This window comes from Lepeophtheirus salmonis, chromosome 6 (assembly GCF_016086655.4).
Source record: "Lepeophtheirus salmonis chromosome 6, UVic_Lsal_1.4, whole genome shotgun sequence".
NCBI classification, from domain to species: Eukaryota; Metazoa; Arthropoda; class Copepoda; order Siphonostomatoida; family Caligidae; genus Lepeophtheirus; species Lepeophtheirus salmonis.
This window is the reverse complement of record NC_052136.2, coordinates 24,436,529-24,448,965: the sequence shown is the minus strand read 5'-3', so window position 1 is coordinate 24,448,965 and position 12,437 is coordinate 24,436,529. Positions and strand designations below refer to the sequence as shown.

Here is a 12,437-nt window from a genome sequence, read left to right as displayed (position 1 = left end):
CCACGACCTGTCCTGTCTCTAGTGCCAACCTACGAGTCTTTTTAGATACAAGGTAGATTCTGATTAATTTTTTTTGCAACGATATACGAGTTTAATTGAGATATGAAATGGTTTAGATTTGGGGATGGGACACGATTTCTGCTACAAGCTACATTGCTTTTATTAAAAGTGTTTTGGACTAAACAGTCTCCAAGCATCATTTTTAAAAGTGGGGAGGGGGGCAATGGGTCAGAACAATAGTGATTTTTGCACCTACACTTTTGATGAATTTTTATAGTTGTCGCAAGATTTTTTTTTGTATTGTCATAATTTTGGCGCATTTTATTTTAAATTTTTAAAAGTTATTTGTCAAATTTGGTATTTATAAAAAAATCAAAAGTATCCTGTAGACTGTAGATTCTATAATTTGCCCCTCCCATTCCCCTAGTAAAAATATTCTTGCACTGGTGGAGGGCAGTAATAAATTGAATGGAAATAAATCGTAAGATTTTTTTTCTCTACTATATGATAACTGTGAATTCTCAAAAAGGGGTCCCCTGTTTTGAAGCTAACAAGTTCGGTATAGAAACGAATTAAACTCTTATATCAAGGTATTAGTGCATTTAGAATCTGAAATCGGGTAATTAAGCTAAAAAGATTTAGAGTGACTAATTTAAGTTTTTTTTTTTTTAATTGTGTGAGACAAATTGATCTAGTTTTTCAATAATAAAAAATGTTTAAAATATAGTTCGAAAGGACTGTAAGAATAGGGAACCAGAGGGAGCATTTCCCCCCTCCCTCATACCAATAATGTTAATATGCCCTGTATATCTTGTGATATTTATTCCACCAGACAAGACACTATTTGTAAAAGTGATGGGTTTCAGTCTGGAAATCCTAGACCGGTCTGAGATCGTTAAGATTTTTGTAAGACCGAAATAATTTGGTCTAAGTTCAGTCTGGACCGATATTGTATTAAAATTTGATTGACCCGACAAATAAAAATGACAGTTATTAAAAAAATAGAATAGACCAAAAAATTGTTATGCATGATTTAAAAAAAAAATTATATATTTGTTTTTCACACCACTGTTTTGACCGAAATGCCATTGCAGATTGATATAGAAAAATCACATAAGATCGAAACGAAAAAAAACTAGAACGAAAATATAAATATGATACATCGGGGTGCACATTTTACAGTCCACACGTTCGATGCTATATGCACACTCCTTCAATGATTTTTATATTAGATATATGGTTATTATATGCATCAGAGAGCACTTTATATATTTGAACATGTCACTGCTTTTCATACAGATAAACTTTGCTTTATTAATATTTAATAGTCATCGTTAATTTTTCAATATAATACTTCAAACAACAGAACAAACAATATGTATGTTAAAGTACTACCATAGAAGAGTATTTTGAAAAAAAAAATGGAGTACGAAAAAAAATCGATATTAACTACGGAAGATATTATTAGGAACTCGTAAAATTTATCAGAGATACTCTTTATAAAATACATTTTTTAAATATTTTCAAAAAAAAAGTATTTTTTCGTCTGCATTGGTTTAAGGGGTTGAGAATTGCCGCGTTCAATGTTCACATGATCACGATAAGCGTTAATGGGTTTATAAAACCAATTTTCTTAATGTTTATTATTATTTTTTGCTTTTTAATTGTCTCTTCTAACTTTTGACACCCTTTAAAATATTCGTCATAAAAGGGGCCATGTGCCACTCCAACACTGATTTACACTTTGAAGAATAAAAAGTCTATTTTTTTTTAAGGAAATGGATCAAGAATCTGGATGAAATTAACGTTTAAACTAAATAAATGATTCCTAAACAGTATGCAAAAAATTTCAAATCCATATTAATAAAGCAAAGTTTGTCCGTCTAGATCAGGGATGTCCAATCTTTTAATAAAATGGGCTTCATTGGCACATGAAATATTATAATGGGGAACAGAACCTAAAATTAAATTTCATAAAAGAAAACTATTAAATACATATTTATTTCAAATTTAGGCCAAAGTCTTTCAAAAAAGGCCAATCTGGCAACCTTGTTCGGGGAACTGCATGATTATATATATATATTTATTTTTTTAGTGTGGCTTGGTTTTTTTTTTTTTTTTAAATTAAAATTGTTGCTCCCCTGCATAATTTGATAGAATTATATTTTATAGAAAATAAATACTTGAAATTTTTTTTTTTTTCTGTTTTCTCATTAAATTTTTTTCCTCCAAGGCTCTAATTTTTCAAAATCATTTTTATATGGGGAGGGCCAACAGATCCTACTTCAAGTGATAATTAATAATAGGCTGCAAATAAGCATAAAAGGGGCCACAATTAACTGCACAGGTTAAACATCCTCTGTCTATATGTTTGTGGATCCTCATTTTTGTCATTGGCTTAATATCTTCAAACTGCGTGACTTCTTGATCTAAAGAATAACCTCGTAGGAAAGAGTGAGTAGCTAAATCTCAAGGTTTCATATTAAAAATAAATAAAAATAATGGCTAAATATTAAATGTTCATAATTCTTGCTGTAGATCAATTGAAGTTATTAAATTTGAAACTAAAGCTAGTTAAATCTAAAAGGTGAAGTAAAAAGAAATCCATTATTTTATTCATTTAATATTTATCTTCTTGGTAATTAAAAGAGGGATTACATGGCCGTTGGACTCGACGATTTCCATCCATATTTTCGACAATTGACCTTCCAGAGCGTGCTGCATCTTTGACATCAAAATTACCGTATCAGAATTCAGGAATTGGCGTAATTGGCTGTTACTGTATAGGAAAATAAACACTACTCCCATTTTCCGCCGCCTGTCTTGCGTTTTCGCCTTTATCGAATAAAAACAATAAAATATTGGGTATTTACTCTTTGTTGATGTCCATCTTTGAAGTGATCTTAAACAAACCTGAGTAAAATAATCACAAAACTGTTCAATAAGCGAGATGCGCATTACTAAAGCCATCTATTGGGAAATTAATGTATGTTTCTTTTACTATAACTATTCATTTTTGTACCAAAAAAAGTATCCATACTTTTTTTGGTACAAAAATCTTGTAATACTAACTCTTAATGATGATGATAAGATATAAATTATAATACATATGATGTACTGTAGTTACTATATAAACATTTCTATCCATGCCATAGCTGTAGCATATGTCTAATAAATATATATTTATTTAACACATTGATTCTACCCTTGGTGGAATGGTCTTAAGTTACGTGCGAGTAAAAATCAAGCATGCTTGCTTCCTATGAACCTGGATTCCACTTCTATGTACTTAATATTAACTATTCTCTTTTACATGGAAATTTTTTTATTTTTTTATTTTTTGTGTGAGTGAAAAAAATATATGCAGTTTCAATTGAACAATTTATCGTGAAGGAGGTCAAAATCAGGGGATTTAAAACATATATTTAAATACTTTTAAAAACAATTAAAATAGTGAAACAATAATAATCATCAAAATGGTTTACTTTGTAAATGAGCAACCTCACAACTTCAATGAAATCACAACGGAAGTATGGAATGGACGGAAATTGCCAAGTAAGTATATTACTGACTTTATGTATAGGCTGCAAATGAAGGTATACTCTTCATTGATTAGAATTACTTATTATAAATGGAAGGCATCCATTTCTTGAGAATTGCGTTTAAAATGAAAATTATTTAGTATGCAAAAGAAAGCTAGAATACTCTTTCTGCATGACATTTATATTCCTTGACAAACAGTTATTATGAATTTATATCAACAAAATATTCGGATTAATACTTGGCAATAAAATTGAGCTTAAATTAGCAAAAATTCATTTTCATTAATGAAAAAAGTAGAAAATTATAGATTTCATGCATTTGAAACAGAGGTGGGGAAAAGTCCATATACTACATCCCAAGTTATGCTCGCAAGTCCAAGATTTAGAATATTTTCATTGAGTCCAGTTCAAGTCCTCAAATTTCTTTTTAGCTCATTTTAAGGGCATAATTATACTAGAGGGTCCCTATTAGAGTGTTAAGGCTCATCTTGAGTTCTGTATAAAATAGCTTTAGAGTCCAAGACGAGTCTTAGTTATAGAGGTGAAGTCAAGTCTATGGTCTTTGATTTTATGATCAACTCGACTCGCACGTCTTCAAAATATGGACTCAAATCCAAAGTCGAGTTGCAAGTCTCGAGTCCAAAGGCAATATCGTAGCCAAATTAAGTATAGTACATCAAAACAAAGTTTTAAATTGTAATTCACATTCATGAGTATATTAACTCGTCCTAGAAATTTAAATACAAAACTTATAATAAGAAAAATATGTTTATGAACTATTGGGATGGGTACATCAAAAGTTGGAAATATATCCTTTTTCTAATTTTTGTTCAAGATTGTTTTTGTGTTAATTCACCAAATAATACATATATGTTGGTTTGATAAATATTATGGATTATTCGTTTTCTTGAAGAGAAAAAAATAATCATATAATTCGGTATGAGGGTGCAATGTATCGTTTTGGAGAGAAACTACACTTAGAATGCACATATCACATAGGTCATCATAACTAAGTAAGAACTAGGTGAGGGAGGAATAAATCCCAGTTCAATTATCTCATGCTGAGAGTCTGGCAAGGGATTTGGGATTGTAATCGAAATTATTAGTAAGAAAGAGGGTAAAAACGATAAAGAAAATATGTACCCTACATTGTAGTTAAAGACTAGTTTTTTTTTTTGTTTTTTTTTGTAGGAAACATATTATTTTAGCCCTATCGTGTTATGGTTTATCGTAATTGGAGTGATACATATACATATATGCGAGTCAGGCCTTGATTCTCTTCCTTCCTTACTCAGGAAGGATGTCACGCATCACTGACTTTATAATGAATATAACCATTGACCATAAATATATAATTAGAGCATATTATTTGAGTTATTATTTAGAATAACAATAACAAAAAGGATTTAAAATGGGCTTACCAGAATATTTACATACTACTGAGTACATAGTTTTACACCCTTTCATTGTATACCTACCAAGATAAAATACTTAATTGAAAGCAAAGTTCTGCCATATGGATAATGAAAAGTTTAAAGAAAAGGAGAAATCCTTCTTGAGTGACGGGTTTATGAGTTCTTAAGAGGAAAAATGAGCAGCATATGGGCAAGGAATAATTAAGTAGTTTCCTAAAAGTAGTCAAGTAGTACAACTCTGAGACTCGAGTTACATGCACAGTTCTATTCGAATCGGAGTCCAATTCCATATGGTTCTGAGTACAAGTCAAGTTTTCCGTACAAGGCCATAAAAAGATTATGACTTGAATGAGATAATTATATTTTAATCTATTGCTAATTATATCAGTTAATACATATAACAATTATTCAGAGCTGGGTCTTTTTTCTCCCGACTAAGACGTGGCTGAGCTCTCTAAGAGTCTAACCTTTTCGAGTACTACAACTTGAGTTGAAGGCATAGCTGTATTTGAGCCGAAGTCCATATGGTTCCGAGCACAAGTCAAGTTTTCCGTACAAGTTCATCAAAAGATTATGACTTGAATGGGAAAATTGAAGTTTCATCTATTGCTAATTATATCAGTTAATACACATAACAATTATTCAGAGCTGGAATCCCCTAGCCCGACTAAGACGTGGCTGAGCTGTCTACGATTACACCCATTCCTAGTCATCAGGCTTGAAGTCCAAATAAAGTAATACAGCTCTGAGACTCGAGTTGCACGCAAAGATATATCTAAATCCCTTGCCAAGTCCATATGGTTCCGAGTACAAGTCAAGTTTTCCGTGCGAGTCCATCAAAAAATTAAGATTTGAATGTGATGATTAGAACTTTATTACTTCATTATATTTGAAATTACATATAGTAATGAGTGACCGATCAAACAAATTCTTTTGTCCAGGCGTGTTTTTTTATAAATTCTTGAAATATTCGGGTTTATTCGTTAATTCGATTTTCAAATCACCTTAAAAAAAGTCAATTTAACAAAAGAAAAAATCCAAGATAATAAATTTAAACAAAAAAGTTTATACTTAACGATGTTTCTTTGTAACTACGACTTTAGGTTTGATTCAAAATCAAATAATTTTTTAAAAAAGTTCAAAATATTATGGCTTGAATAAGGATCGATGCTAAAAAATCATAAAGATCTATTTTTTTAAATTATTATTATTTAAGGGACAGTTTTATATCTATTGAGTTTTAATCTTAGTGATGGCTGAATAGTGTTGATATTTAATTGGCAAAAAAACTGCAAAACTTCAGAACACTAAAAGATTGCAATCTGACTCGTGAATACCTCTGAATATTGTAGATAACCCATTTACTTTTTAGTTAAGGGACTCTATATATAGAGTGCATATTTTCAATCTTTACAAATGAATGTAATAACTTAAATCAGATGTATTCTTGATACAACATGTTCGTATTTAATTAAACTTTTAATTAAATTTTATACTCATATATTGAAATAACTCAGCCTCGATGACGGACGTTTGACTCATAAAGGAATAACAGCACTTCTTATGAACTTTACGGGCATGGTGCCCCAGAATTTGTCAACAAAGTCCCTCAAATTGTCGATATTTAGTTGACAAATTTTACATGCTTTTGAATAATTATACAGAGAGAAGAAAAAGTCCAATTAATAGAGCTCTAGGCTGTATGAGAGTCGCATCTCCTTCGAAAAAAGTCTATGTTTTATTCTGGACTACTTTACAGTGTGTGTAGAAACCTATCAGGAACATCCGCAGGATTATATATATATTTTTTTTATTTATTTATATTTTTTGGAAAAAAATATAAATAATCCATAACTGTATAAAAATTTAAATTTTTGAATTTTTTTTTCAAAAAACAATTGCTATTAACAAAAATACACAGCTGTTGACAAAAAATTTCAAATATTACATTTTTCGCAAAAAAATTCAAATATTACATTTTTGTAAAAAATTTCAAATATTATATTTTTTGTAAAAAGTTTCAAATATTAAATTATTTGGAACAAAAATACCTAATTCAAAAATTAAATTTCACAAAAAAAATCTTTGGAAAAAAATCCTTTTTTGAGGGGGGATAATCCTGCCTATTCTGCTATGACACGACATTCCATCTGGTTGGGTTGTATTCACTCATTGGATGAACTTTGTCTTCATTATGTCCATGTAGTCATCCACAGTGAGGCGGTACCGGTCTTGAACCAGATGAGGGTAGCCATGGTGTGATTAGATGCCATAATACCCAAGGAAATTACGCTAGCTAGTTTCTTGGTGTTGAATGAATCCTCCTCATGTTCCTTAATGCAAGGAATCTGTCATTACTCCTGTTCTTGTCTCTGCCACACTCATCCCCGTACAAAGGAGTCCTGGGATCTTGATCCTGCTGTCTCTTTCCGTGCATATCTAAGACTTGAGAGAAAATGCAAGTAATAAACACTGTAGCTGATACAACAAGGAAGCCTATGGATTTCAGACTTTTTGATATCAATTTAAAAAAACATCAAGAAAGAACTTTTTGTAAAGATTGATAATAATACCGCACCCGGTATATTAATTAAGACAAATAATTCAACTTATGTTCATTCTAGATCTACATAGGTAGACATTGTTTTCTACTTTCGATATCATCCATACTGATTATAATTTTTATTAAATAAATATGTTTTTTGAAGAAAGAGAAATTTCTTGACAGAATGTGTTTCTTCTCTTTGAAAAATAATATATATTTTTTTTGTTCGTTACGGTCTTTTTATATTGAAGAAAATATATGTCTGTATGTATTTGTTATATGGTTATTCATCTAGCAGAACAGAGATTGTATTATGTCAGTTATGAAATATGTACAAAATCCTGACACGATTATTATTTCACGAAATCATTCCTAGTCTCTTGGTTTTATATTATGTGATGAATTACACTTTTATAGTACATATACTCGTATACAAAGTAGATTTTTTAAATGGTCCTACATTACATTTAAAGTCGAATAGGAATGAGCCAATCGACAACGTTAACTAATACATTTTGAAAATTGAAGTATGGTAAAAAAACAAAAACAAATGTTATTCAAAAAGGCCAGTCAGGGCCTTGATGATCTTGAAAAGACGCTTCGTTACCGTTTTGCATGTAGTAAGCATAGTATCTTTTTTTGGGATTTCGTTGTAAGATGACTTAAAATTTGGCAAAAAAATATCCTTTGACTTTCCTCTTTGGAAAATTCATGATTTGGCGAAGAAGGTGGCTAACTAATTTTGTTTGATATGTGTTTCAATTCATTTTTACACAAGGATTGTATTTTCAATGGTGTATGAGCAGGTGGTCTATTCCATTAGAAGCAAACATTTTGCTTTGAGAAGGCTTAACAGATCTGGGTAAGTACTCTTGCATATTATTAAATATACATTAAATAAGTGTAGAGGAGATCGAGAGCAGTTGAAATAGGCTCTTTTTATCAAACATCCATAAAGCTATAGTAACAAAATTTACATTACAGCTGTATAATATAAATAGCTTATTCTGAAAAAAACACCATACCTTTTTGTCAACTTTTATTTGAGATATTTTATAAAAACTGATTTAGAGAAGTGAATGTAATTTTTTGTGAGGATAATTTTTTTTAATAAGTAGTCCATTCTATTTTTCATTTTTTTTACTATCACTTATAGCAAAATAATTATTGATTACAAATGATATAATTTTACACATTTTTCAAAATCCAAAAATTGATGAGAAATTTAAGATATTGCAACCAACAGAAAACAAAGGGGATAGTTGCAACAAGGGTTGCAAATGTTTTTTTGTCTTAGTAATTTACTAATTTTTTTTTTAAATTTCGTGTTATATGCTGTTTGGGCCGAGCCAAATTTTGACAAATTACCTATAAAAAAAGAAAACTTGAAAAATAGTTGTTTTAGTCAAAAAAGGACGCCTGCAGGATTATTGTTTTTGGGGAACATGCTTTTTGGATTTTTTTAAATTGAAAAATAAATTTTTGTTATAAGACATGTAAAATCTATAGCTATTCAAAAAATTTAATTTTTGTGAAAAAACCTAAAAATTACATTTTCGTGAATAAAACTTCAAAAATCTATAGCTGTTCAAAAAAAATTTCTAATATTGAATTTTTTGCTCTGTTGCATAATTTGCCAAAATGACCATCCTTGTTTAAGAAAAAAAAATTCTATTTTCGTGTCAAATTTTTTCATCCTGACCAAAAAAAAAATTATAGTAAAAAGCAAAAAATGCATTCATTTGGCGGGGGGCGGGGGGCTACAGGCCCTTCAACCGTCCCTGAAAAAGCTATAATTTTTTGTAGTTTTTAATGACAAATATTTAGGAGGCGCTCAAGGATAGTCCCTGCAGACGCCCTATTTATAATGTAAATTTTACATGGGGATAATTATTAAACCACGTGGTTCTTTTTCCACACATGTTCCCTCAAGTGGACTTACTAGGTGTGCAAGTTTAAAAAAATTTTAAAAATAATATCAAAACAATTTTTATTCAATGTATTGGCCCTCGCTATTTACACATTTCATCCATCTCTCGTGCAATTTATGGATACCATTCCAAAAGAAAGCTTAATCTTTCATTGAAATCCATTCATAGAGCCATTTCGTTCATCCTCAAAAGTCTTATAGTGTTGGTCACCATTGTGTGTCCCATCGATGAGAGGAGGTGATAATCAGAAGGCGCCAGGTCTGGTTAATACGGTGAATGGGGTAGGAGTTCCCGACCAAGCGAAGAAATCGTTTCTTTGAGCCCTTTGGATGAATGTGAAGGAGGTTTGTCATGCTGCAGAATGACTTTACCGTGTACTTGTGCCTCAAATTTGAAAAAAAAAAAAAATTGAAACGTTGGAACCAGGGTTGACAAGTCTTCAAGACTGGAGCAATATCGCCGTATGTCTCTACAAGAATCCGATGACTTTTCCAATTCCTTTTTCTTTTGATTGAACTAGAAAATCATTACATGCCCCAAAGGCTCTTTATTTGGTTCAAAATTTAACATGTTTAACACTAAAAAAAAGTATGCTACTAACTCGTAAACGAATATAACGTTTTGTAGCCGGGTGTCTTACCAACAAAATGGTGTTCGCTTTGGGTAGGACATATACTTCAACAGGTTTCAAGCGCTCTCTGTTGACAAAAAACATTTTAAGTATATACCCCTAGTATGCGATTATTTTCTTCACCTCCCCTCTCTAAAACCAAATGTATTTTTATTCCCCTCCCCCAAAAAAAAAAAAAAAAAAGATTTTTGTCCTTTTAATAAAGAAATAAAAATATTTTTTTTTATTATCAAAAGGTGTTTTTAGAATACATTGTTTTATTTTATTTTTGGACAAAACTGTTTAGAAGGGCCTTGTTAATGCCTTTTTAAAAGAGTTTATATCTAAGGACTTTTTTTTTTAAACAAATATTTCTTTCTATTTCTAAAATGACATTTTTTTAAAAGAAAGCTTATTCTTTTTTCATATTTTTCCGCCTGTTCCCTATAACGTTATTTATGCCATCTTGGCATTTTATTCGAATCTACGTGGTTTTAACTTTACCTCCCTCCCCAACGAAGAAATATATGATTTTAAGACCCAACCCCCCAAGTGGCTACGTGGTCTATGAATGAACCCAAGAGTTATTGAATATTTCCTTATTTTATATTATTAAAGCTAAAAATATCATTTCTGATCCATAAAAAATGTTTTGATAGACTTTTGCTCTGGGACATGATAAATAAGTAAAGGTTTTTAGAAATTATCATTAAATCATTTACAAGTTCAAACTTTCTAAAAAAAATTAACAAGAATCATTTCTATATTTGTTTGAGCTTTAATAAGGATTCCCTTTATTTGAAAAATGTTTTTCTAACGATTAAAGAAATAATAATTATTATATATTTTGTAATTAACTTTTATTGAGGTTAAACCATCAAAATAACCTCATAGTTCCTCTTTATGAACTTTTTGAAGGCAATATTCATTTGACCACATCATGACGTAATATTACAGTATTTCACATTCGTAAGAATTCTTGAGAATAATCATTTATGGCATGGCATGTCAATCATACTCCAATATCTTAATATATCAGGGCACTTGGAACTAGATGTGGACAATTGTACCCCCCCAATAATAATTGCTTATTAATGAGTTTTATTCCCCATTCTAATATATATGTATACATAAAAAAATTGAGATCCTATTGATTTGGATACTCTTTATGTTTGAACAAAAAATATGGACCTTTATTTTATAAGAAAAAAACAATATTTATCTTGGAAAGAAGTATTTTATTCATTTTAAATAATATCGACAGTTACACGCAATAGTCATGATAAAAGATGTATTTTATATAATGTATATTTTAGATATACAGTCAAATACGGATAAAGAAACTGCTATTTTTCAGATAAAAAGTAGATTATATCCGAAGTATATAAAAAACCACTATTTTTGAATACATATGTAAATAAGTAACTTTGGAATTCCCTATTTCGAGACAACCAGTGTTTAATTAGATTCAGTTTTTAACAAATCATCCAGGATTTTTATCTTAAAAAATTGAAATTGTTTTTCAGGGGTACTCATGATATGTACCGTATTGCTTGAAGAACGATGTGAAATAAAGTTAAAAAGAAACATACAGGACAAAAAAGTTGGGAAAAGTTTACGATGTGTACCAATAAAAAGGAAAAATCTCATTGAAATTTTTCATTTTCATGAAGTTGAAACCAAAAAAAAAAAAAAAAGAAGAATGAGTTGACTTTATGAGGAATTTTTTCTTCATGTTTCTTCTATTGGAAGAATTTTATTTGGTTAAGAATTAGTATTTGAGAGCACGTTGACTATAAGCGTATTTTTATTAAATTCAGATTTTTCTGCGACGTAAAACCAAAATAAAATAATCAATTCAATTATGTGTCCACTCATTATTTGACTAATTTATGCAACAAAATTATAAGATGGAAGTTTTTAGAGGTTTAATTGTACATGGGTAATTCCATGGAAATTATACACTGGATTTTATTTTTGAATCCGAATATGTAAAATAACATTAGGTAGGTTAAATTACATATTTTTGAGAAACTCAATCCTTTTCTGAGTTTTAAGATCATTTTCATGATGAATTTGATCAAAACATGTTGCTATCTTATTAGAGCCTTTTTTTGTCACTACCTCATATCATACAATACTGATTTCTACAGATATGATTTATTCATGTTCATAAATGTCAAGTCAAGTAAATAAATTAAGTTTTTGTTTATAATATAATTTTCCAGCATAGAGCTTAGTAGCTGGAAAGACCAACATTAGATCGAAATATATAGGAACTGTTTGATATACCAAAATAGTGCCTAGAGCATTCTCTATCTAGACATAACCTGACAGACTTTCAAATTTTAAACACTAAATCTAATTTATGTCAAATAGTTGAAATTATTTCGT

At 29.9% G+C, this 12,437-nt stretch overlaps 1 protein-coding gene across 1 annotated transcript in view; it reads left to right on the top strand.

Moving 5' to 3' along the window:
- Positions 1 to 3,247: 3,247 nt before the first annotated feature.
- sn (fascin domain-containing protein singed) overlaps positions 3,248 to 12,437 on the top strand; it is a 53,188-nt gene continuing 43,998 nt past the window's right edge. The window contains exon 1 of the mRNA XM_040715840.2: positions 3,248 to 3,555. Coding sequence (XP_040571774.1) covers positions 3,477 to 3,555 — 79 coding nt within the window. The 5' untranslated portion in view covers positions 3,248 to 3,476. The remainder of the gene's footprint in view (positions 3,556 to 12,437) is intronic.